Below are 25,212 nucleotides of genomic sequence, written 5' to 3'. Positions count from 1 at the left end.
ACGGGGCTCAGTGAAGTTGGAGCCGGGGAGGTGGGGGGATGGACATCGTAGGGGGTGTCTGGCCCAGGTTTCGTGTTAATCTGGAATGGGAGTGGGCTCTGTCTGTGGTACAGAGGCTTGAAGCTTTCGATGCCGAGGACCCCTGGCTGGTGGTTGGGTTGAGGTTGGAACCTAGGCTGCTGGAACAGAAGGCGGCGTATTGCCGGGGCAAGTAGCCTGAAACACTTGATTTAGATAATCTTATGTCTTTCTCCGCAAATCGACGGGCAGACCAACTATGCCTATCAGCCTTTTAGCGCTGCAAAAAAAAGTAGAGTTGAGTCGTTGTGTCGGACACCTTCTCGACCCCAAAGATTGACATGCATTTACACTTTATACTTTGCTAACAGAATTTCTGTTTTGTTAATTATTCGTCCTTTTGGCCATATAGCGCATATTCCAGTTTATTAGTAAGTCACATAATCCCAGTTTATTGTTAAATTCGTGTGGGTCCAGTTTCGGTTCCCATTGCTAGTGATAGAATTGGCAAAGAAATGAATTTAGGTTTATGGTGCAATTCTAGTCAAGTTTTTTTTTTATGTATGTGAGTATCGGCTTGGGGATTTCCGGGGGGGGGTGGTATTTTAAATAGGCAATTTTTAAATCTCTTTTTCCATGTAGATTATCCCATTGTCTGATAATAACCTCAATTTTCTTTCACAATTTGTATTGTATCTACCTTTTGCTTTATGATGATGCTTAGTTTTCCATATAAAATAGGAGAGCGGGGTGGTATTAGGGCTACAACATTTTTGTCTTGTTGCCTACTCATAAAATTCACTTGCCATAGTGTCTGGAGAAATCCTGGTAGTGTGGTGGTTAAGCGCTGTGGCTGCAGTTCGAATCCATCAGGTGCTCCTTGGAAACTCTATGAGGTGATCCTACTCTGTCCTATAGGGTCGCTATGAGTCAGAATTGACTCAACCGCAATGGGTTTGGTTTGGTTTGGTTTTTAGTGTCTAGAGTTAGCATCTTTCCAGGAGCTAGGATCATTGAGATGTAAATCCACCCAGGATTTCAAATTTAATGACTTAGAGAAGTTTTTATATTATTTCAAAATTAAAAGATGCCTCTTTTATCTGGATCATAAAAAACATATCTCCCATTAATTCCTTATGTTCTTTCTTTGCAACAGTTCTCTTTCTCTTTTGTTCCATCTCTTTACAAGTGTGTATAATTTATTAGTTTTTTCAGAGAAGAAGCTTTTAGAATTGTTGAGCTTTTGTTTAATATTACAACTTAATGTAAAGACAGTATTCATGTAACCAACCAATGCCCAAGGCAAGATGTAGAACATTGCCAGCACCCAAGTGGTGTTCTGTGATCCCCTTCCCAGTTATACCCAAACCTTACACCCAGAGATCATTACCACCCTGCTCTCAGTAGCAAGCCCTTTCTGGCCTTTCTTTATAGTTTTGCCATGTAGTTAATTATTCCTAATCAGTGTAATTTATTTAGGTTTGCCTATGTTCAACTGACTATCGAAGAATTTATATGTAATTCATTTTCTGTATCAGGATTTATTTGCTCAATATTATATTTGTGACAGTCATTGGTATTGTTACACATAGGTGTATTTACTTTCTCTGTAACAAGAGCTGGCAAACTTATCCCGTGAATAGATAGGAAATATTTTAGGCTTTGCAGGCCACGTAAGGACTCACATGATTCTTTGTTTTTTATTTACAAACCTTTAAAACAATAAAAAGCACTCTTTGCTTGCAGGCTTGCCAAAAGTTGTACTTGATGTGTAACGTTCTATAGTTTGAAAACTTACAGCAGTTTTTTTCTGCTATCGATGTACATTTGAATTGTTTGAAGTTTGGACTACTACAGATAATGCTGCTATGAAAATATTTGTACATGCCTTGTGGTTCAAATGTATGTTTATTGTAGGGAAATATGATATGTATAACTTCAACTAATAGGTGATGCCTGTTTCCTAAAGCTGGTGTAACATTTTACGGTGTCTCCAGCAAAACAGTCATGACTTTATAGTTAGTGCTTTATGTGGCTTATTTAAAATATCTTTCTATATCTAATGTGATCTTATCTTCTTAAATCTTTATTGATTTACCTTTCTCATTGAGAGTCACATTTGACCCCAAATTAATATTTGTGTATGTTGTGAGGGAGGGATTAACCTTATTCTTTTTTCTTCTGATTGTCCAAGTACCGTTTTTTAAAAAGGTATCTTTTACCCTGTGAGAATGGTATGATGGTGTCTTAGGTGTACAGAACTCTAACTTCATGAACAGGGAGAATCATGATCAGCATCAGCCCACAGTTGATTCCCATGAAGTGGAGGTCAGACATACCTCTGCTCTTCAACTGTTTACCAGTTCTGACATCAGCAGTCCCTCCTATGCAGTGGTGAGATGGATCACTTTTTTGTGGCTTTGTTCGCCATGGTCTTGTAACTCCCACCCAAGTGACTGGGTGGCACTATGCAAATAAGGTCTGTGGAACCATAAGAAACAGATTGGTCAGTTTTGCCATCCTGCTAGGCTTAAAATGAACCATTCCAGAGTTGGGAAGGAGAGGATCTAGCCACCACCAAGGAAGAAGAGCCAAGAGTGGAGCATGTCCTTTGGACCCAGAATCCCTGGATTGAGAAGCTCCTAGAACCAGGGGGCCGAGAGAGAGAGAGAGTTGTAACACTGAAGACAGCAAGACACAGAGACAAAGAAATGGTGGCAGCAGAGGCCCACAGAGCGATAAAGCTGAGTGGAGTGCCTCTTCATACTTATAGGCAGAGCTAAAAGAGCTTTGTAACACTTGCCCTAGCAGGGCAGAGGCCACGGGTCCAGAGAGAGACGTGCCTGTGGGCACAACGGAAAAGAAGCTGTCCTGATGGAAGAACTGTATCCATAATTGTGAGTACTGTTGTGAGTTCTGTGTGGTCATTGCAATGAATTATCGAATTCAGCAGGGAGGTAGCGAGTGTCATGGGAGGGACAGTCGGTATCAGAATTGATAAAGATGAGGGAGAGAGGAGGCGTGTTTGACCTCTGCCTCATAGGAATCAGACTTGGGCTCTTGATCTTGATTCTTCTTTGCCCTCGTGAAGTTAGAGGTCAGACGCCATTACCACACCATTTTCACAGTCATAATGGTCACACAGAACTCACAGACAATATTCATGATTATGGGGTTTATTAGGGAAGTAACACGTTACAATTCTGCATCAGGAATGACCCAGGATACGGTTCTTCAATCACGACAGCTTTTTCTCAGCCATGCCTGCAGGCAGGTCTCTTTCTGGACCTTGGCCTCAAGGCCTCTTAGTCCCTGGCCCAGCCTCTACCTGCTTGGGCAAGTTTTACAAAGCTCCACCAGTAAGTGCCTGGGGGCACCCCACTCCTACAGCAAGCTTCCTGCCCAAAGCCACCCAGCTCTGTTGCTCTGTGGGTTGGCACACCATCTCATTCTCTGGGCCAGGAAGCCCACCACGCTGTCTTGTCCTTGTCTCCTGGTTCTGCTGCTGCCTTTTCTCTGCTGTGCTTACTGCCGCTTCTTGCCCTCTCACACTGTCTCGGTGTTATAGCTCTGTCTCCTGGGTCTGGGATGTTCTCAGTGTAGGGACCCCAGGTCCAAAGGACACGCTTTGCTCCTGGCTTTTCTTTTTTGATGGTAGTTAGGTCTCCTTTCTACTTCTGGGATTGGGTCCTTTTAAGCCTATCAGGATGGCAGAACTGACCAATCCCCTTGCTAGTGTTCTGTACACCTTGTTTGCATGATCCATCCCTTGCAAGGGTTTCATGCACTCTATTTGCATAATTAGGCTGTCCAATAACCTTGGTGAGCCACAAGCACCTTCTTTGCATAGCCTCATGTAAAAATGACATGGGATCAGCAGCATCGTCTGACCTCCTCTATTTCACAGGTGGGAAGGAGAATGAAGATCAATAGCCCAAGGCTGATTTCTTGTCCAGGCATGGACCACTAACTTGAAATTTGCCTCCAAAAATGGAGGGTGCCAAGGGATCAAAGAAAGAGGTGGACAGCTTCAGGGTGGCAGCAAAGGAGTTTATTAGGGAGGCTTACATATGAGGCAAGTCCTGGGAGGCAGCAGGACCACAGCAGATCTCCACACCCCACAGTAGGAGGACAGAGGTTTTATAGTGGTGGTGTACAATAGTGGCTAGAAGCCAGGAGATTGCATAAGTACCACTCAGCAAATGGTAGTGAACTGACGGACCACATAAGGGCATTAGTATTTGGCCTTGCAAAGCCTGGTTCCCCTTCAGTTCACCCCCTCGAGGTTGGTTCTTACAATCTGGCATGCTCCCCCTATTGTGTCATAGTATGAGAGATCCTGTCCCCTCTCCTCTGGGAACAGATGTTGAAGTGGGGTTGACCAGGTGCCATATGGTGCTCGAGCATGTGTAAGACACAGAGGAAGTTACCATGTGCCTAGAGTGGCGGGGAGACTTCTCTGATAAGGAGAAGCAACTGGGAGAGAGAAGGCGACCCAGTTCCCAGCATCCTTATGAGAGCATGCTCTGGGCCCAAGGCATTTATATTGGCTGCCTTGGTGGGAGGCACAGAGGCAGACCATTCCCCCAACATTCCTATGAGGCAGAGGTCAGACACACCTCCTCTCTCCACTGTCTTTTACTTGCTCTGACACGAACCATCCCTCCAGTGGCACTCTACTTCTCTGCTGGGTTCAATAATTCATCACAGTGGTCACACAGAACTCACAGATGATACTTACAATTATGGGGTTTATCAGGGAAGTTGTTGTTGTTGTTAGGTGCCGTTGAGTTGGTTCTGACTCATGGTGACCCTATGTAAGACCCTATGTACAACAGAACAAAACACTGCCTGGTCCTGCGCCATGCTCACAATCGTTATGCTTAAATCCATTGTTGCAGCCACTGTGTCAGTTCATCTTGTTGAGGGTCTTCCTCTTTTTTAATGACCCTCCACCTTACCAAGCATGATATCCTCCAGGGGCCGATCCCTCCTGATAACATGCTTCTCAGGAACATTGTGGTTGTATTTCTTCCAAGACAGATTTGTTCATTTTTTTTGGTAGTCTGTGGTATACCCAATATTCTTCTCCAACACCATAATTCAAAGGCATCAGTTCTTTGGTCTTATTCATAGTCCAGCTTTCACATGCATATGAGGTGATTGAAAACACCATGGCTTGGATCAGGTTCACCTTAGTCTTCAAGGTGACGTCTTTGGTTTTGAACACTTTAAAGAGGTTTTTTTGCAGCAGATTTGCCCAGTGCAGTGTGTCTTTTGATTTCTTGACTGCTGCCATCATGAGTGTTGATTGTGAATCCAAGTAAAGTGGAATTCTTGACAACTTTAATCTTTTCTCCATTTATTGTGATGTTGCTTATTGGTCCAGTTGTGAGGATTTTGGTTTTCTTAATGTTGAAGTATAATCTATAGAGAAGGCTGTGGTCTTTGATCTTCATCAGTAAGTGCTTTAAGTCCTCTTCACTTGCAGTAAATACGGTTGTATCATCTGCATATTGAAGGTTATTAACGAATCTTCCTCCTGTCCTGATGCCCCATTCTATTAGGGAAGTAAACAGGTTACAATTCAGGTTCAGGAATACTCAGGAAACAGTTCTTCCAACAGGACAGCCTTTTCTCAGCCATGCCCACAGGCACGCCTCTCTCTGGCCCCATGGCCTCTGCCCTGGGTCAGGTGTTACAAAGCTCTTTTGGCACTGCCCATAAGTGCCTTCAGGCGTCCCACTCTACCAGTAAGCCTCAGCCTGAAGGCTTTCAGTTCTACCTCTGTGGGTAGGCAAACCTAGCTCCACCAAGTGCCCAGAGGCGCCCTACTCTACCAGCAAGCCTCCTGCCCAAAGGCATATCTTCAGTGTAATAGCTCTCTTTCTAGATCTCCTGGTTCCAGGAGCTTCTCCCTGCAGAGATCCTGGGTCCAAAGAATATGCTCCGCTCTTGGCTCTTCTTCCTTGGTGGCGGTGATAGCCTCTCCCTGCTATGAAATGGGCCCTCTTTTAAGCCTAGCATGATGGCAGAACTGACCAATTCCCTTGATGGGCCTCAATTACCTTATTTGCACAGTCACACCTAATCATTTGGGTGGGAGTTACAAGACAGGGAGAGAAAGGCCACACAAAAGTGATCCATCGCACTGCAGGCACCCTCTGGCTTTTCTAGCCATGGCTCTTACATTCTTGGAGGATAGCTTCCCCCTCCCAGGGATTTTACCAGTCCCAAACAGCCATTAACAATTAATCTTGTGGTAGGGCAAGAAAGTCCTAAGAGTGGGGTTAGTCGGGTACCAGCCATTCAGGTCTGCTGAGGTTTCCCCCTGGTCAGGTTCTCCAAAAGTCATCTTGGCTTCACCTTTTCTGGTGTCTGATAAAATTTAACTGAGAAGATTATTGTGAGCTTCATGAGGTATCAGCATAGCAAAACCTTTAAGGGACTTTAGGTTCAGCCACTGTACTTCAGTCCAGCAGTGCCTCCCCTTTAGTCCATTCTTTCACTTACAGATTCTACAGTTAGGTTTTACAATTACAGTTAACCCTGTTAACAATCATTACTCACAGCTGAACCATATAATCCTATTAGCATTTCCCCTACCCTGTCTTCTCCAAACCCATCAGGAAAAGAAACATCGGATCAGCGGGAATCCTCCCTTGTTTCCCTCATTTTGAGTCTAAGCATGCTCACAAAAGCATGTAAGCCAGCCATGCCCTTATCTCCCCCCATTTTAGATAAAAAAAAAATAGCCGGTGTTTAAATTACCTGAGGAGACAAGCATGTTCCTTGGTCTTGAAGAATCTTCTGTTCTCATTGAAACTTTGAGCATCTGCATCCATAAGCAAAGTCCATTCCAGAACAGGCCATCAAATTACAGCAGTCTACATCAGCTCACAGTGTCAAACATCTTCCTCTTCATTCAGTTGGGTTCTGGTCATCTCATTCCTAGTCTTCCGAGCTAGGTCACAATGGGTAGCACCTTCTCTCTTTTTCTCTCTCTTATCCCTATCCTCCTTGGGCTAGGTCAGTGGGTTCCACCCATAAACTTAGGAGTCCACACAACTCCCTTCATTTTTGACCAGCCAGCCTTTCCTCTCATCCTTAGCCCCAGTGGGCTAGGTCAACAGCTGCCAATGGAACATGTCCAAACTCAGTCTGTCTCTTTGTTGCTGCACTTTCCCCCATCCGCTCATGAGTGGACTGAAGTGGTCTCTACAAGTGAGCATACCAACGTGTCTACTCACCGGCTCCCTTTAAACTTCCAGTCCTGGTAGGGGGTTCCTTCTGATGGGCACTGACTTTTCCTGCCCTGATGCACCCAAAGGCAAACTGTTTGCTGGAAATTAAAAAAAGCAGACCTTTTTTTCCTGCAGATCCTTTCTTCAAATGCAAAACTTCTGTTCTCTCAGCAGTTCTGAATTGGTCTGCATGTCTTTTGAAATGCAAAATCTGGGTGGGGCTCAGGTTGCACAGGGTTACTGAATTCATACCAACACACTGTGTTTTTTTTGGGCAAATCCTAGCTCCCCTTTTAGCGTATCCAATCAAGTACTGGATGAAGGCAGAGTTACATCCTCTGTTATCTGTAATACACCGTATTCATTTCCATCATACATTTAGGTCTGCTTTACAACACTAGGTAGGAGAAACATCCAATATCCAGAGTACATTCAAATAAACATATAACTCCTTTTTAAAACATTCCAGTTGCATCTTCTCTTCTCCACCCCTTGACTGTCTTCCCATTCATATGCATATGGCCCTGGGCCTCTGGCTGTGTATAACCAGTACACCCTGACTCCCTATCAGTCATCTTGCTTATCTGGCCTGGCTTTAGCCCAGGCCACTCCAGATGCTGCTTTTCTCCCACAGTTACCTCATTTGCACAGTCTTACTCAGTCACGTAGGTGGGAGTTACAAGACCATGGTGAGAAAGGCCACACAAAAGTGGTCCATCACATCACATTCCACAAAATCATTTTGTGGGAGTCACAAGAGCCATGAATGGCTAAAAAAAAAAGGGGGCCATATTAAGTAATTCACTGCCGTGCATACTTGTAACACTGCACATTCTGAATCTTAGGTTTTATTTCCTAAGGTTGTAAAAATTTTTGTGACACCGATTACAGGAATAGTTAGCTATATTGGGTGCATCATGTTAAGTTGAGTGCTATGAGCAGTTATAGGATTTGGACCCATAGATAGTGTATCACTCAATTCAATTTTCCCTTCAGCCCACAGGTCCTGATTTCCAAGTCCAAGAGAATCAGTTGAAGGAAGGAGGAAGAAGTTGCAGGATTTTGGTATTGTCATATCTGGGGAAACCCTCGATAGACTGAGATTTTTGAACAGAAATTTACAACTGATCCAGAAGATACAAAGACAGAGCATCCCAATTGCTGGCTACTCCCCGAGAACCAAACCAAACAAAAACAAAACAAAAAAATGATCAAGGCCCAGGTGACTTTTGGTTTGTCTTGTTCTTTCCTTTGTTTTCTGTTGTAGAGGCCTGAAAAATATTTGTTCAATTAATCCGAAAAGTATCAATTTGTAAAAATAGGAGCTGAAGAGAAACTTAGACTCTGACTTTAACAACGGGCAAGATAGGATTGGGAATATACTGTTCATAGGATTAACACTAAATACTGATGTTGCAACATGCCAGTGGAGGATCCTGTGGGTTACATTAGCTGTCAACTTACGTTTAATATCTCTGGCCAACCCAATAGAATCATTATAATTTATATACACTGATTTTGAGAAGAAAGCAGATCAGTTCCTCAGGTGATTTCAATATTTCATATGACTTTGGTCTGAGTAAATTTTTTGATGGTTCTTCCAGCAGGGATTCGGTAGATGTTGTCCTGAACGGCAGCGTTCTCATATTTGCAAAAGCAGGTTTCCTTTGGCTGTTTCTTCCAGGGTTTTTCATAGACCTCTGTAGGAATACGCTAAGCAAACTCAGTAGACACAGGAGATCAATATAAGTTAACCTGTCAACTCAGCCTTGTGGTGGTCTGGATTTATTCAGGAGTTAGACCTAATCATCCTTGGAAATGGAAGCATACACAGCTTTCTAATGGTTCCAATGAACCTGTTTTTGAGTACAGATTCTGAAGTAGGGAGTTGAAAGTACTGTTGTTTGGTAATGTCTGGGGCTGTTGAAATGTATGATTGACTTTAGTACTTCACCTCATTTTAGAAAATGCAGAGGTATTTCCCCTTGTTCGAATCTGATCCTTATTGTCCTTGTTAAAAAAAAAAAAAATTGTCTTTATTGTTTTTAAGTACACAAATGCCTCAGGAATGTATTTTAAATCTAAAAGACTGAAATCATAAAATAAACATCACAAAATATAAGCTCCTTCTTCATGCACTTCTTTCGTAATCTGTGTTTTTAAAAGTTGGCAGTGGTTACTCTCTGCCTGATGTGTGTTTGTGTGTGTGTGTGTGTATATATATAGCTATTATAATATTTTCACATGAATGGAATTGTAGTCCAAAGACCATAGCAGCCAATGTGAAGGGACTCAGTTTTGACCTTAGGTGGCACACTTTGAATGTCTAAAGGGAAATGACTGCAGTTTATTGAGAAACATTTCCCTGATTCTGTAGTTATATCTGAAAAAAATAAAGAACATTGCGGGTTGGGAGACAACTAAATATTTGATTTGAAAAATAATGGGGTACCGTCAAACATGTTCTTTTATGTAGGAGGGAGTTGTAAAATGGGGGCAGTAATAGTAGAATCAGAACTCGTCTAACTTCAGGGTAGATAATGGGAATCAAGATTAGCACAAAGCTGATTCCCATGAGGTGGGGGGAATATATAACTCCACCTTCTAACCTTTTTACCAATTCTGATAGAAGCTGTCCCTCCCACGACGCTCTACTTTTCTTCTGTGTTTGATAATCGGTTGCGGTGGACGCATAGAACTCACAGACCATACTTAACAGTTAAGTGGTTTATTGAGGAAGTTACGGGGTACGGTTCAGGGTCAGGAAGCATGTAGGCAACATGTCCCTTCTTCAGTGCAGGATGGCTCTCTCAGCTTCTCTCCACCATGCAGGTCTCCTCTTAGCCCCCAGAGGACAGGCCTCCTCTTGACACCCTGATCACAGGCACCTCTTGGCTACCTCAAGACAGGCTACTCTCCGCCCCCTTCGGACAGGCTCCTCTTGGCCCTGCCGTCTCTTACCACCAACTGCCACAGAGCCCCTTTTCGGCCTGTCGCCACCAGCTCGGCTGCTGACCCACTTCCAGGGCTGTCACTGTCTTCAGTATATCACCTTGGACTTGTGTTATAGCTGTTTTAGAAGGTTACTTGCCTCCTTTTGCTCTGCGGCTTCTCTTTTCTCCCTTATCCATTTTCCTTTCTGTTCCTTCCTGCTTCCTGTCTTCTTGCTTCCTGTCTAAAAACCTCTGAAGGATTGGCTGGTTATATCTACAACTCCTTGTCAATTTCAAAGCATGGCCCTCTCACCAGGCCCACAAACTTACCAATTCCCTTTCAGTAGGCCACAGATACTTCATTTGCATAATAGGCTACAGACACCTCATTTGCATTGTCCAACGTTACTGCATTTGTACAGTCCAAAGTCACAGCATTTGCATAGTCTATTGATCAATCCCTGCAAAGTGCATACCAATCATAGATCATGCTGCAGCCCAGGGCCAGAAAAGAAGTATCAAACCATCATTGATTATAGTTTACCTGGGAAATGTCAATCAAACTGGACAAAAGTAACAAACCCTCTGAGGTAGAAAACTAGGGCAAAGATAACTCCTCAAGGCTTAGGGGATGTAAAAATGGTGTGGGGCAGCATCTAATCTCCTCTTACATCACAAGGGGAAGGAGAATCAAGATCAACAGCCCAAGGCTGATTCTTATGAGGTGGAGGTTAGGCAGGCGTCCACTCTCCAACCTTTCTACGATTCTGACCCCAACCATCCCTTCCACAGCACTCTACTTTTCTGCTGGGTTTGGTAATTCATTGCAATGTGCACAGAGAATTCACAGACCATACTCACGTTATGGGCTTTGTTAGGAAAGTAACAGGTGACAGTTCAGGTTCACGAAAGGTCAGGATACAGTTCTTTGATCAGGACAGCCTCTTCTCAACCATGCCTGCAGGCAGGTCTCTCTGGCCCTTAGCTGCTTGGCCTGGCCTTTGCCCTTTTTGGGCAAGTGTTACAAAACTCTAGCTCTGCCAGTAAGTGCCCAGGGAGGCCCTTCGCTGCCAGCGAGCCTTGGCCTGAACACGATCCATTGCACTGCAGGCTGCCCCCTGGCTTTACTAAAAAAAAAAAAAAAAATTTTTTTTTTTTTTTTTACTAGCCGTGGTTTTTTCATACTCAGAGGATAACTTCCCCTCCCAATCATTTTACCAGTCTGCAGTGCACTGGATTGCTTTTTATAGTCTTTTTCACTGTATCCTGAGTTATCCCCACCAAATTGTTGTGTGGGCCTGTGGCCCACCAAGGGGATTGGACAGCTTCCTAATAATGCAAATAAGGTGTGTGGTGCCCTTGTAGGGGCGGGACTAGGCAAACAATGTACATGGAACCCTAACAAGGGGATAGGTCAGTTTTGTCATCCTGCTACACTGAAAATAAGCCATCCCAGAGGCAGGACGGGAGTGACCTGACTACCACCAAGAAGAGACAGGAGCAGATCATGTCCTTTGGACCTGGGATCCCTGCGCCGAGACCCTCCTAGATCCAGGAGACAGACAGAGAAGAGCTGTAACATGGAGGACAGCGAGTGATGGTGGTGCAGCAGCAGCAAGAACCATAGTGGCGCAAGATGGCAGCAACCATGAGACCAGCAGGCAACAGTGGGGCGGGCTTCCTGGCCCACAGAGCAAGCAGGCTGAACGCCTCCCAGCAGGAGCCTTTCTGGCAGAGTTGGTGCCTCTAGGCGCTTGGCGGACAGAGCTCAGCTCACCAATCTGTGATGGGAGAGAGCCGAGCACCTTCAGCCCCAGGCTTCCTGGTGGAGTAGGCTGCCTCCAAGCACTTACTGGCTGTGGTAAAGAGTTTTGTAGCACTTACCCAAGGAGAACAGAGCTAGACCAAGGGGCAGAGAGAGGACTACCTGCTAGCATGGCTGAGAAGAGACTGTCCTGATCAAAGAACTGTATCCTGAGTTATCCCTGATCCTAAATTGTAACCCATTCCCTAATAAATTCCATAATCATGAGTATAGTCTGAGTTCTGTGTGGCCATTGCAATGAATTATTGAACGTACAGAGACGTAGAGAGTGCTGTGGGAAGGACAATTGGTGTTAGGATTGTTAACAAAAAGGTCGGAGAGAGGAGGTATGTGTGACCTCTGTCTTGTGGGATCCAACCTTGCATTGTTGATAATGATTCTCTCTCTCCCTCGTGAAGTTAGAGGCTAGACACCCCTACTGTGCCATTCTTACAGAGTCCAAAACAGTCATTAACAATCCTTCAGTAGGCCAAAGAGGTCCCAGGGTGAGGTTGCTGAGGTACCAGCTATTCAGATCTGCTGGTCTTTTAGATTTTCCATAAATTGTCTCATCCTCATCCTTTCTGACCTCTGATAAAATTTAAGTGAGAGAAAATTATTTCCCTGCTCTGAGCCTCTCAAGGTATCAGCATAGCAGTACCTTGAAGGGATTTTAGGTTGGGCCAATATACCCCAATCCAGCAGTGCCACTCCCTTAGTTGACCATTTCACCCTTATTGCTTATACAGTTACAGTTTTTATAATCACAACTCTGTCAACAGTCAACCCTCACAACTCAATGGTATAATCCTATCAGCATCTTTCCTCAGACCCATCAGGAAAAGAGGAATCTATTCAGTGGGAGTCTTCCTGTCTCCCTCATTTTGAGTGTAAGCACGCCAATGAAAGCATGTAAGCTGGCCACTTCATGGCTTTATCTCCCCCCATTTTAGATAGCCAGTGGTTAAATTGCACATCCCTATCAAAGCAGTACTCTGAGGAGACAAACATATTTCTTGATCTGAAGAATGTTCTGTTCCCGTTGGGACTTTGAGCATCTGCATTCATAAGCAAAGACACGTCCAAAGCAAGCCATCAAGTTGCAGCAATCTGCTCCAGCCCACAGTGTCAAAAATCTTTATCTTCGTTTGGGTAGGTTCTAGTCAGCTCGTCCCTAGCCTCTCTGGTCTGAGTCAATGGGTACCAGCCGTAAGCTAGGGACTCCACATACCTTCCTGCAGTTCAGACCTGCCAGCTATTTCTCTCTCTCTTAGCCCAAGCCTCTGTGGGCTAGGTCAACAGGTGCCAGTGGAACGTGTCCGGCTGTCTCTTCATTGCTGCACCTCCCCCACTTCTACGCATCAAATGGACTGAGGTGGTCACCACAAGTGAGCATGACAGGCTGTCTACTCGCCAGCTCCTTTTCACTTCCAGTGCTGGAAGGGAGTTCTTCTGATGGGCACTGACTTCCTGCCTGTGTGTACCCAAAGGCATACTGCTTGCTCAAAATTCAAAAAAGCAAAACAATCATTTTTATCCTCCAGTTTCTTCCTTCAAATGCAAATCTTCTGCTCTCCCAGTAGTTCTGAATAGGTCTGTGTTTCTTTTCAAATGCAAATTTCCTGACTTTGAAGGCTCTGAGTGGGGCTCAGGTTTTCAACCCTCAGCCCCCAATACTCTATACACAGGGCTACTACATTCAAACCAACACCCAGTGTTTCCTTTGGGCAAATCCTAGTTCTGTTTTAGCATATCCAATCAAGTATTGACTGAAGGTGAAGTTATATACTCTCTGTTATCTATAATACCCGGTATTCATGTCCATCATACTTATAGTTCTGCTTTACAACACTAGGTAGGAGAAACATTCAGTATCTCTAATACATTCAAATAAACACATAACCTTTTTAAACATTCCAGTTTTGTCTTCTCTACACCTTAACCATCTTCCCATTCATCTGCATATGGATTTGGGCCTCTGGCTATATGGAACCAGCAGACCCTGGCCCCATATCAATCATCGTGTTTAACTGGCCACTCCAGATGCGTTTTTTCTTCCCTCAGTTGCAGCACAGCATAACATCTCTTACTTTCAGCCATTATAGATGACACCAACCAAGGTAATGATCTAAGAATAAAAAGTCTCAGTTCCCACGCCCCTTTGTTATTTCTCTTGCAAAGTCTTGTGCTTCCATGATTCTGGAGTCATTGCAAGAAGTACTGCTTCTCACGCTCACTGTAAAAATGGTGTGTCGTCATCATCTAACTTCCTCTAACTTCATGAAACCCATACAAAACCCATTGCTTTCGACTCACGAGGGGGAGAGAAAAGATTAACATCAGCCAACGGTTGATACCTATGAGGCGGAGGAGGTTAGACATGCCTCCTCTCTCCAGCCTTTTTACCAATTCTGACCCCAGCCATCCCTCTCACAGCACTCTCTACTTCTCTTCTGGGTTTGATAATTTATTGCTAATGGCTACATAAAATTCACAGACCATAATCACAGAGATTATTAGGGAAGTAACAGTTTCCAATTCAGGATCAGGACGCACTCAGGATACAGTTCTTCGATCAGGACACCCTCTTCTCAGCCATGCCTGCAGACTGGACTCTGTTTGGCACTTGGCCTCTCTGCCCTTCACCCCATCTGCCCTGCATAGGCAAGTGTTACAATACTCTTTAGCTTCACCAGTAAGTCCCTGGGGGGCACCCACTCTGCCAGTAAGCCTCTACCCAAAGGCATTCAGCTCTCTTGCTTCACGGGTCAGCAAGGCTAGCTATGCCAGCAAGTGGCTGGAGGCACCACTGAAGGCTCTCAGCTCTCTCATTCCATGGGTTGGGAAGCCCACTACGCCATCTCACACTATCTCCTGGTTCTGCTGCCACAGCTTGTTACCATCTCATTATTTCCAGTGTTACAGCTTTCTCTCTCTGTTTCCTGGGTTTAGAAGGTTCTCAGCACAGGGACCCCAGGCCCAAAGGACGCGCTTCGCTCCTGTCTGTTGCTGGTAGTGAGGCCCCCTTTTTATCTCAGAGATGGCTCATCTCATTCCTAATGGGATGGTGAAACTGACCAATCGCCTTATTAGGGTTCCATATAGCTTATTTGCATGGCCCCACTGCCACAATAGGTCAGTGCACCTTATTTGCATTATGAGGAAGCTATCCAGTCCCCTTGGTGGACTACAAGCACTTTATTTGCATAGTTCCACCTAGTCATTTGGTGGGAGTGAGAAGACTGTGGCTAGAGAGGCCGTATAAAAGCAATCCATCACACCAAACAGTGTATGGATAATCAATAAAAGATAACCAATAATTTCAAAGTAAAACAATCGTTGGGCTATTTTAGAATCTGCCTGTCTTAGGTCTTTTATTCAGCAAAAAGTGGTGATTTTTGAGTGTATAGTTGTATCTTTGAATATTTCTTCTCCCTTCTCTTTCCTCTTTCAGAAGTTAATGGATAGGCATATGCTAGACATTCTTACTCTGTCCATATTTACTAATTCTTCATTTATATGTTCTCTTGCTCTCTGCTACATTTTGAGTAATTTTATCTATTATATATTGTATTTTACTAATTATCTGTGTGTTGTATTTTATATGCTCTTAACCTATCTGTTAATATACATAATGTGTATATATGTATATGTGTGTGTGTATTAAATTTATTTTTCACAAATCTTCCTAATAATCTATTTTAGTCTCGTGTTCTTTAACCATTTTTGTAGTTTCTGTTATTCCTTTGAATGTATTAAATAACCTTATTTAACTTGTACTTTTTCCTAATTCTAATATCTGAAGCTCCTTTACTGTGGTTTCTGATACAGGTTTCCCCACTATCCGAAAGTAGGGGGTTCCTATGAAACCTTTCATAAGCCAAAATGGCATTAAGTGAAGAAGCAGTTACCATTAATTTATGTTGGAAAAATTTTTGAGTGTCCTCAGCCCTCCCAAAAATCTACAAAATCATACCAAATAACATAAAACCTAAAATAACACTAACATATAGTAGAAGCAGGAATGATATGATAAATACACAGCCTATATAATGTTTTTTGTTTTTTTTTTTATAATGTAGAAATAATGTACGTACACTGGTTTGATACTGAGATGCTGAGTGTAGTTCCCAGCAAAGGAGCTTGGCGACGCCACTCTCACTACTCAGCTTGCTGCAAAACAAACACTGAACACCACTTCTCCTTTTTGCCTTTTTTTGTAAAAGTATAAATGAACAAATTATTCAAGAAGGATCATCACAAAATTGGTTGCTTTGAGGTGGAGGTTAAAGATGTCCCAAATGTCCAACTTTTCCACACTGCCGTACCACTCCATCATCTCTAACCTCATCTACTCCTCCTCCCATCATACTCTCCCTCCCATCTTTGGGTTCTGTAATTCACTGCAACATCTCACAGAACTCAAACACTGTCAAGGAAATAGCCCACGCAGTTGTGGAGGTTGGCAAGTCCCAAATATGGGCGTCAGGCATCGGGCTGGAGGCTTCTCCTGACTCATGTGGTTACAGGGGCTGACGAGCCCAAGTCAGCATGTCAGATGATAGGCAGCTGGCTCATAAGGCTGCAGAAGCTGGCAAATTGGTTAGATGATAGGCTGCTGCCTCACGTTCCAAGAACCAGGGGTCAGATGATGACAAGCCAGATGCAGGATCTAGAGCAAGAGAGAGAACTTTGCTTAAGTATTCATACCTATATTTGATACAGATCATACCCTCAAAAACACTCCCCTTACTTGAGCGAGGCAGTGCAAGAGTGTGACTTCTTGAATAGGGTGGTAAGGGTGGTGATGGGTAAGGGTGTTGACTTGAGTCATACCCTCTAGTAAGGTGATGACTTGATACATCCTACCCTAATCCTGCCTCATTAACACAATGGACAACTCATTTTCAAATGAAATCATAGCCACAGACATAAAGGCTAGGATTTACAACACATCACAAAATGGAGGATAATTACATCAGATCACAAAATAAGAGACAATTACATCAGACCACAAAGTGGATGATTATATTATATAACTGCCAAATGACATCAATATGTAACTGCCAAACCACTGAAAATCATGGCCCAGTCTAGTTGACACATAACTAACCATCAGGTTCCATACACCTTATTTGCATTCACAGCAAGCTATCCATTCACCTTGGTGGGCCACAAACACCTTATTGCATGGTCCCACTCAATCATTGTGTGGAAGTTACAAGGACTATGGCTAGAAGTGCCGTATTAAGTAATTCACTGCACTGCAAAGTGAAAATCCTTGTTGAATTTCTTTCAGTTACTGAAAACAGGCTCTGATGTAGGCCTTTCATAAAAGCCAAGTGGTGTAAAGCGAACTTTGAAAAAGCAGGGGATACCTTATATCGGCCGTGGAGGCTCATGTTGAAATTAGAAACATGTTTTATTCTCCAAATGGCATTAGCTTGTTTAGCAGCACTTAGCAAGTTGATGGCCAAATACACACTGTCATGGATTGAATTGTCCTCCATTTTGTCATCTGGTGTGATTTTCCTATGCTTTGTAAATCCCATCATTATGATGTTAATGCGATGGATTAGTGGCAGTTATGTTGATGAGATCTGCAAGATTGGGTTGTGTCTTAAACCAATCTTTTTTGAGATATAGAAGAGAAAAGTGAGCAGAGAGGCATGGGGACCTCATACCACCAAAGAAGAAGCACTGGGAGCAGAGCTTGTCCTTTGGACCCAGGGTTCCTGTGCGGAGAATCTATACCAGGGGAAGATTGACGACAAGGACCTTCCTCCAGAGCCGACAGAGAAAGCCTTCCACTGGGGCTGACACCCTGAATTTGAACTTCTACCCTACTAGACTGTGAGAGAATAAACTTCTGTTAGCCCCATCCACTTGTGGTATTTCTGTTACAGCAGCACTAGATGACTAAGGCACACGCATACATACACATATGTATATATATGAATATGTACACATATGACTCTAACTTGTAAATGTATTCTTTATAATTTTGTCATTGTAAATGTAATTATACAGTTTTAAATGGTGGGAGTAGACGAGCATCAGAAACTGTCTAACTTCAGAGTAAAAAAAAAATAGGTAATGGAAATCAAGGCTGGCTCAAGGCTGAGCTGTATGAGGTGAAGGTCAGACATACTTCCACTCTCCAGCCTTTTTACTAGTTCTGACACCAGCTGTTCCTCCCATGGCAATCTGTACTCCTCTTGTGGGTTCGATAATCCATTACAATAGCTGCACAGAACTCACAGACTATACTTAACAGTTAAGTGTTTTTTTAAGGAAGTAGCAACCTGGAATCAGGATCAAGAAGCATGTCTTTCTTCAGTGCAGGACAGCTCTTGCAGCTCCTCTTGACCATGCAAGCCCCCTCTCAGTCCCCTGAGGACAGGCCTCCTCTTGTCCCCCTGAGCATAGGTTCTTCATGGCCCCTTTAGTTCAGGCTCCTCTTGACTCTCTCAGGACATATCCTTCTGGGCCCCCAGGACAGGCTCCTCTTGGCCCTGCCGTATGTTGTTGCCGGCTCTGCTGCTGGACCCCTTCTGGGCCTGTCATCATTGGCTCTGCCACTGGGCCTTTGTGGGTTTCTCACTGTCTTCAGTGTTATAGCCCTTGACCCATGTTAACAGCTCTTTTAGGAGGTTCCTTGCCTCTCTGCTTATTTCATCTCTCTTCTTCCTTCCACTTACTCCTGCTGTTTCTCTTCTTGCTTCTTTCCATCTGAAAAACCTCTGTGAGGTTTGCTGCTTACATCTATAAACTCCTCATCAGCTTCACAGTGTGGCCCTCCCATCCAGGCCATGAACTGACCAGTCTCCTTTTGGTAGGCCTCATATACTTCATTTGCATATAGTCTATTGAACAAATCCCTGCAAAGTACATGCCAATCACAGAGCAGGCTGCAACCCAAGGCCAGACAAAAGTAGTTTACAGCTTGCCCAGGAAATGTCAATCAACCTGGACAAGAGTACCAAACCCTCTGGGATACAAAACTAAGGCAAAGGTATGGTGAGATTGATCTCTTTTTTGTGGCCTCTCTCACCATGGTCTTGTAACTCACACCCAAGTAATTGGGTGGGGCTGTACAAATAGGATAATTGTGACCTACTAAGGGGATTGGTCAGATTTGCCATCCTGCTAGGCCTGAAATGAACCACCTCAGGGAAAAGAGAGAAAGATCCCATCACCAGCAAGGAAGGAGAACCAAGAGCGGAACGTGTCCTTTGGACCCAGAATCCCTTTGCTGAGAAGCTCCTGGAACCAGGAAACAGAGAGATCTGTAACACTGAAGATGGCAAGAAGTGGTGGCAGGAGAGACCATCAGGATGGTGCAGTGAGTTTCCTGGCCCATGGAGCAAAAAAGGTAGAGGCCAAGGGGCCAGAGAGAGGTGTGCCCATGGCACAGCTAGGAAGCTGCCCTGATGGAACAGGTGTATCCTCAGCATTTCTGAACCTGAATTGTAACCTGTTACTTCCCTAATGGGAACCCTGGTGGCATAGTGGTTAAGTGTTACAGCTGCTAACCAAAGAGTCGGCAGTTCGAATCCGCCAGGCACTCCTTGGAAACTCTATGGGGCAGTTCTACTCTGTCCTGTAGGGTTGCTATGAGTCAGAATCGACTCAACGGCACTGGGTTTGGTTTGGTTTTGGTACTTCCCTAATAAACTCCATAATCATGAATATTGTCTGTGAGTTCTGTTTGACCATTGCAATGATTTAATCAAACCCAACAGAGAAGTAGAGAGTGCTGTGGGAGGGATGGTTGGTGTCAGAATTGGTAAAGATGGCGGAGAAAGGAGACATGTCTGACCTCTGCCTCAGAGGAATCAGCCTTGGGTTGCTGGTCTTGATTCTCCTTCCCCCTTGTCAAGTTAGACGAGGTCAGACGCCACTCCCACACTATTTTTACAGAAGGTTACTCCTCAGGGCTTAGGGAAAAAAATCTCTCAAGCTGTTTTTTTCTGAAAAACCAAGGCAAAAGACCACACAAACTTATTTTACCACATACAGTGTATAACCTTTTGAAATAAGACGATTAGCGGGTTGCCTGGGGTTAGATAGGAGGGGAGGGAGGGAAGTGGCTGAGGCTGTAAAAGGGTACCATGAAGGATCCTGTTGGTGTTACTTTTGTATTTTTTTTTTTTATGTTTGTGGTAAAATAAATATAAAAAAAAAATGCTGTTTCAACATGTCTTAGGTATACAATTCAGTGACATTAACTACATTCGCCATGATATGTGCCTTTAAACATGGCATGGGGGTGGTGTCTGACCTCCTTTAACTTCACAAAGGGGAAAGAGAATCAAGACCAACAGCCCAAGGTTGATTCCTATGAGGTAGAGGTCAGACATGTCTCCTTTCTCCACCATCTTTACCAATTCTGACCCCAGCCATTGTTCCCATGGCATTCTCTACTTCTCTGCTGGGCTTGACAGTTCGTTACAATGGCCACGCTGAACTCACAACAATACTCATGATTGTGGTGTTTATTAGGGAAGGTAGCAGGTTACAGTTGAGGCTCAGCAACACCCAGGATACAGTTCTTCCATCAGGGCAGCCTCTTCTCAGTCGTACTCGCAGGCATGTCTTTCTCGCCCTCTGCCTCTGCCCTGCTCAGGCAAATGTTAAAAAGCTCTTTTAGCTCTGCAAATAAGTGCCCAGAGGCACCTTACTCTGCTAACAAGCCTCTTGCCCAACGGCACTCAGCTTTCTTGCTCCATGGACTGGGAAGCCCACCGTGCCATCTCCTGCCGTCGTTTCTCTGCCACCATTTCTTGAGAACTCACTTTGCACACACCCCTTCCCCCCGGCATCTCCTGGTTTCAGGAGCTTCTCAGCACAGGGATCCCAGGTCCAAAGGATGTGCTCTCCACTCCTGACTGTTCTCCCGTTATGGTAGTGGGTCCTTCTCTTTGCTGCCTCTGAGTTGGCTCATTTCAAGCTCAGCGGGATGGCAGAACTGACCGGTCCCCTTGGTTGGGCACAATTACCTTATTTGCGCAGTTCTACCCAAGTGATTTGTGGGCCCATGGCAAGAAAGGCCACACAAAAGTGATCAATTGCACTGCAGCACCCTTTTTAATTATAGTGGTCACATGAATCTACAGATGCGATAAAATTGCATAGAGCTCTAAAAACATGAACACGTACAAATAAGTTTATGTAATCTTTAAATAAGGTGGATTTATTGTGACAATGTCAATTTCCTGGTTATTTTATTTTACTATTTGTATGGCTATGCAGATGTTAACATTGGAAGAAACTGGGTGAATGGTATATGTGCTCATTCTGTATTTCTTACAACTAAACATAAATACAATTATCTTGAAAGGTAAAAATAAATTCATATAAAGATAAATATTTTCGATGTAAAACAATCATTGGACTATCTTACAATCTGCCTTCTGCAAGTCTTAGTAAAAAATTATTTTTGAGCATGTAGTTAGATTTAGATATTGTTTATCCCTTACTCTCTTTTTCATTTTATGCATAGGCATATATTAGACATTCTCACTCTACCATGTTTTCTGACCTCTTCTTTACATTCTCCCTGTGCTACATTTTGGGTAAATTTCATCAGTTATACATTACACTTTACTAATTATCTGTTTAGTGTATTTAATATGTTGTTAACCTGTCTGTTAATATACATACATTGTGTGTATTTATATATGTATGTGTGTATTTGTGCATGTGTATTAGATGTATTTTTCCTAAATTGTTTTTGCATCCCTGGTGGCGCAGTGGTTAAGAGCTACAGCTGCTAACCAAAAGGTTGGCAGTGCGAATCTATCTGTTCCTTCGAAACCCTGTGGGACAGTTCTACTCTGTCCTATAGTGCTGCTGAGTTGAAATCAACTTGATGGCAACGGATTTGGTGTTTTTGGTAAATGGTCCTAATTATCTTTTATACTATTGTTCTTTAAACATTTTTGATACTTTCTTTTATTCCTTTCAAACTGCGGCACCGTGGATTACTTTTGTGTGGCCTTTCTAGCCGTGGTCTTGTAACTTCCACCCAAATGATTGGGCAGGACTGTGCAGATTTGGTAATTGTGTCCTACCAAAGGGATTGGTCAGTTTTTCCATCCTGCTGGAATTGAAATGAACCACCCCAGAGGCAGGAAAAAGAAGATTCCACCACCACCAAGGAAGAATACCCGGGAGGCTTTGGACCTGGGATCCCTGTACTGAGAAGCTCCTGGAACTAGGAGACAGAGAGAGAAAGAGATATGACACTGAAGGCAGCAGAGACCAGCAGGAGAGACCCACAGGAAATGGTGTAGTGGACTTCCTGGCCCATGGAGTGAGAAAGCTGAATGCTTTTGGGCAGAGAAACTGAGGGCTAGTTAGAGGTGTGCCTGCAAGCATGGCTGGGAAGAGGGTGTCCTAATGGAAGAATTGTATCTTTGAGTGTTTCTGAGCCTGAATTGTAACACGTTACTTCCCTAATAAATCCCATAATCGTGAGTATGGTCTGTGAGTCCTGTGTGGCTATTCCAACGAATTACCAAACCCAGCAGGGATGTAGAAAGTGTCACGGGAGGGAGGGTTGGTGTCGGAATTGGTAAAGATGGTGGAGAGAGGAGGCATGTCTGAGCCTTGCCTCATAGGAATCAGCCTTGGGCTGTTGATCTCGAGTCTCCTTCCCCCTTGTGGAGTTGGAGGAGGTCAGATGCTGCCCCCATGCCATTTTCACACAACCTAATAAACATGTAGTTTCCTAATAATTCTGACATCTGAAGTTCCCCTGTAGTTTCTGATATTGGCTGTGAAAGCTCATGTTGAATGTAGGGACATGTTTTAGTCCATGAGTTTCACTAACATATTCATCATTTAGCAAATCAGTGGCCAAATACACACACACATATATGAATGTGAGATATTTCCAGGTTACCAAGAGGACTTAACTGCAACTGCTACACATTATAAAAACTTCTAGTTTGATGAATGAATGGATGATGGAACGCATAATGACAGAATATTTTGTGAGGATTTTTCTTCTTCTACAAGGTATTTAAAAAACAACAGGTATATAGATGCACATATATAGAGAAAATAAGTAAAACAACTATCTTCACTTTTCAACCATACCATCAAAAGGAAATCACTTTATTAAATGGGACCTTGTTATTACAGGAATCACTGACATTCAACGATGTGGCTGTGGAGTTCAGCTGGGAGGAATGGCAGCTCCTGCTCCCTGCTCAAAAGGACCTGTACCAGGACGTGATGTTGGAGAACTATAACAACCTGGTGTCTGTGGGTGAGGACAGCTCTCTGGTGTCACTCAAAGGGCACCTTGTCAGTGGCTTTTACTTTCTCAGATACTTAAATTGGGAGTATCCGTGCTGCTCTTAAATGGTGTATTCTCAGTCCACTATCTGGCTCTAGATCAGTGGGTATATTTTCCCTGCTTCTGAGGGAAAAATCTTCACTTTTTACTTGTGAAAATTCTTTTGTCTCAAATGTAATTTTCTGCGTTCTTTACAAACACAAGGCCAATTTGTTATGTCTGAGTCTTTTATCATTTTCCATGGACAGGGTATCAAGTTAATAAACCAAATGCACCATGCAAGTTGAGAAGAGGAGAACAGCTATGGACTGTACAAGATGAAATCCATAGTCGAACCTTTTCAGGTAAGCAAGCAAGTACCAGCAAGGGGTGGAAAGCTGTGGAAGTTACAGTCTAGCCAGAAGGGGGATCACAGCTATAAAGAGTATCTGAAAATATGTAAGAGTGTGTCTTAATTGTCTAGTGCTGCTATAACAGAAATACCACAAGTGGATGACTTTAACAAGGAGAAGTTTATTCTTTCACAGTTTAGGAGGCTAGAAGTCCAAATTCAGGGTGCCAGCTCCAGGGGAAGGCTTTCTCTCTTCGTTGGCTCTGGGGGAAAGTTCTTGTCACCAATCTGTACTTGGTCTGGGAGCTTCTCAGCACAGGGACCTTTGGTCCAAAGGATGTGCCCTGCTCCTGGGTCTTCTTGCTTGGGGGTAATGAGGCCCCCCTCCTCTCTGATTACTTCTTTTTTATATCTCAAAAAAGATTGACTGACAATACAACCTAATCCAATAGATTGAGTCCTGCATCATTAACACAACTGCCTCTAATCCTGCCTCATTAACATCATAGAGGTTAGGATTTACAACACATAGCATAATCACATCAGATCACAAAATGGTGGATGACCACACACTACTGGAAATCATGGGCTAGCCAAGTTGACACACATTTTGGGGGACACAATTCAATCCATAACAGAGTGCTTCTACGTGTAGCTCTCCCTGTGTGAGACCTCTTTTTCTTCATTGCAGTTTAGAGAAAAATACACCCCTCTATGTCTTTGAAGGATTCCTGGAGACACAATGGTTAAAGCACTCAGCTGCTAGTAAAAAGATTGGCAGTTTGAACCCACCAGTCACTCTGTGGGAAAAAAGACCTTGCGATCTGCTCCCATAGAGATTACAGCCTAAAAAAACCCTATGGGGCAGTTCTGTTCTTTCCTATATTGTCACTATGAGTCGGAACAACACCAGCATCTCTTCTGAGATCACATCCATATATTTGATTTATATGATTACAGTTCTAAGATAGCAAAAGGATACAAATGAGGAGATGCATAGGGCAAAGTCTGCTTATGTTCCCAATGTGAAGCTTCCATGTCCCAAAAAGGGCTATGCTGCCCTTTTACTTACATCGCTATCCTTCACCAAACAGGAACCTCATAGGACTTTTGTGTCCAGAACACTTATTGTGGACTCATTGTCTAGGCATAATAGATCAAATCAATTTACTTCCTCTGAGATCAGCAGATATCACAGAGTGGTCTTTCTGGCCTTACCAGCTCTTACCTTCATCACTTCATTAGCTGTCATGTCTAATATATTTATATGTCATGTCTAATGTTATCTGTTGATAACAAAGGTGCCTCAATTACTCAACACATTCAAAGGGTTTAGAGTTATGGCCCAGGAACTGAGGGTAAAGACCCAATTTGTTTGGGTCACTTTAATTGTAAACTCTGCTTCCTTTTTTTTTTTTTTTTCAGATGGTTTTACCCAACTAGAATATAGGCTACACAAACATAAGGCATATGTTTATGTATCCCCAACAGTAGCACTATGCCTGGTACATAGTTGTCATTCAATAAGGATTTGTGGAATGAATCTATTTTTCAGCAGTTTGGATAAGGTGGCT

The 25,212-nt window shown here is 43.5% G+C and overlaps 2 protein-coding genes across 3 annotated transcripts in view; both read left to right on the top strand.

Annotated features, from left to right (window-relative positions):
* LOC126086050 (zinc finger protein 613-like) overlaps positions 1–25,212 on the top strand; it is a 167,393-nt gene that overhangs the window by 31,010 nt on the left and 111,171 nt on the right. The window contains exon 1 of one of the 2 annotated variants that reach the window (XM_049902077.1): positions 23,629–23,651. The exons of the other annotated variant lie outside the window; for it this stretch is intronic. The gene's annotated coding sequence lies outside the window, so the exon portion shown is untranslated. Of the gene's footprint in view, positions 1–23,628; positions 23,652–25,212 lie in introns of those variants that run through there. 2 annotated transcript variants of the gene reach the window in all.
* LOC126086036 (zinc finger protein 350-like) overlaps positions 1–25,212 on the top strand; it is a 319,021-nt gene that overhangs the window by 289,778 nt on the left and 4,031 nt on the right. The window contains exons 3-4 of the mRNA XM_049902014.1: positions 23,151–23,277; positions 23,556–23,651. Coding sequence (XP_049757971.1) covers positions 23,151–23,277; positions 23,556–23,651 — 223 coding nt within the window. The remainder of the gene's footprint in view (positions 1–23,150; positions 23,278–23,555; positions 23,652–25,212) is intronic.

Source organism: Elephas maximus, chromosome 11 (genome assembly GCF_024166365.1).
Source record: "Elephas maximus indicus isolate mEleMax1 chromosome 11, mEleMax1 primary haplotype, whole genome shotgun sequence".
Lineage (NCBI taxonomy): Eukaryota > Metazoa > Chordata > Mammalia > Proboscidea > Elephantidae > Elephas > Elephas maximus.
This window is presented reverse-complemented; position numbering and strand designations above follow the sequence as displayed.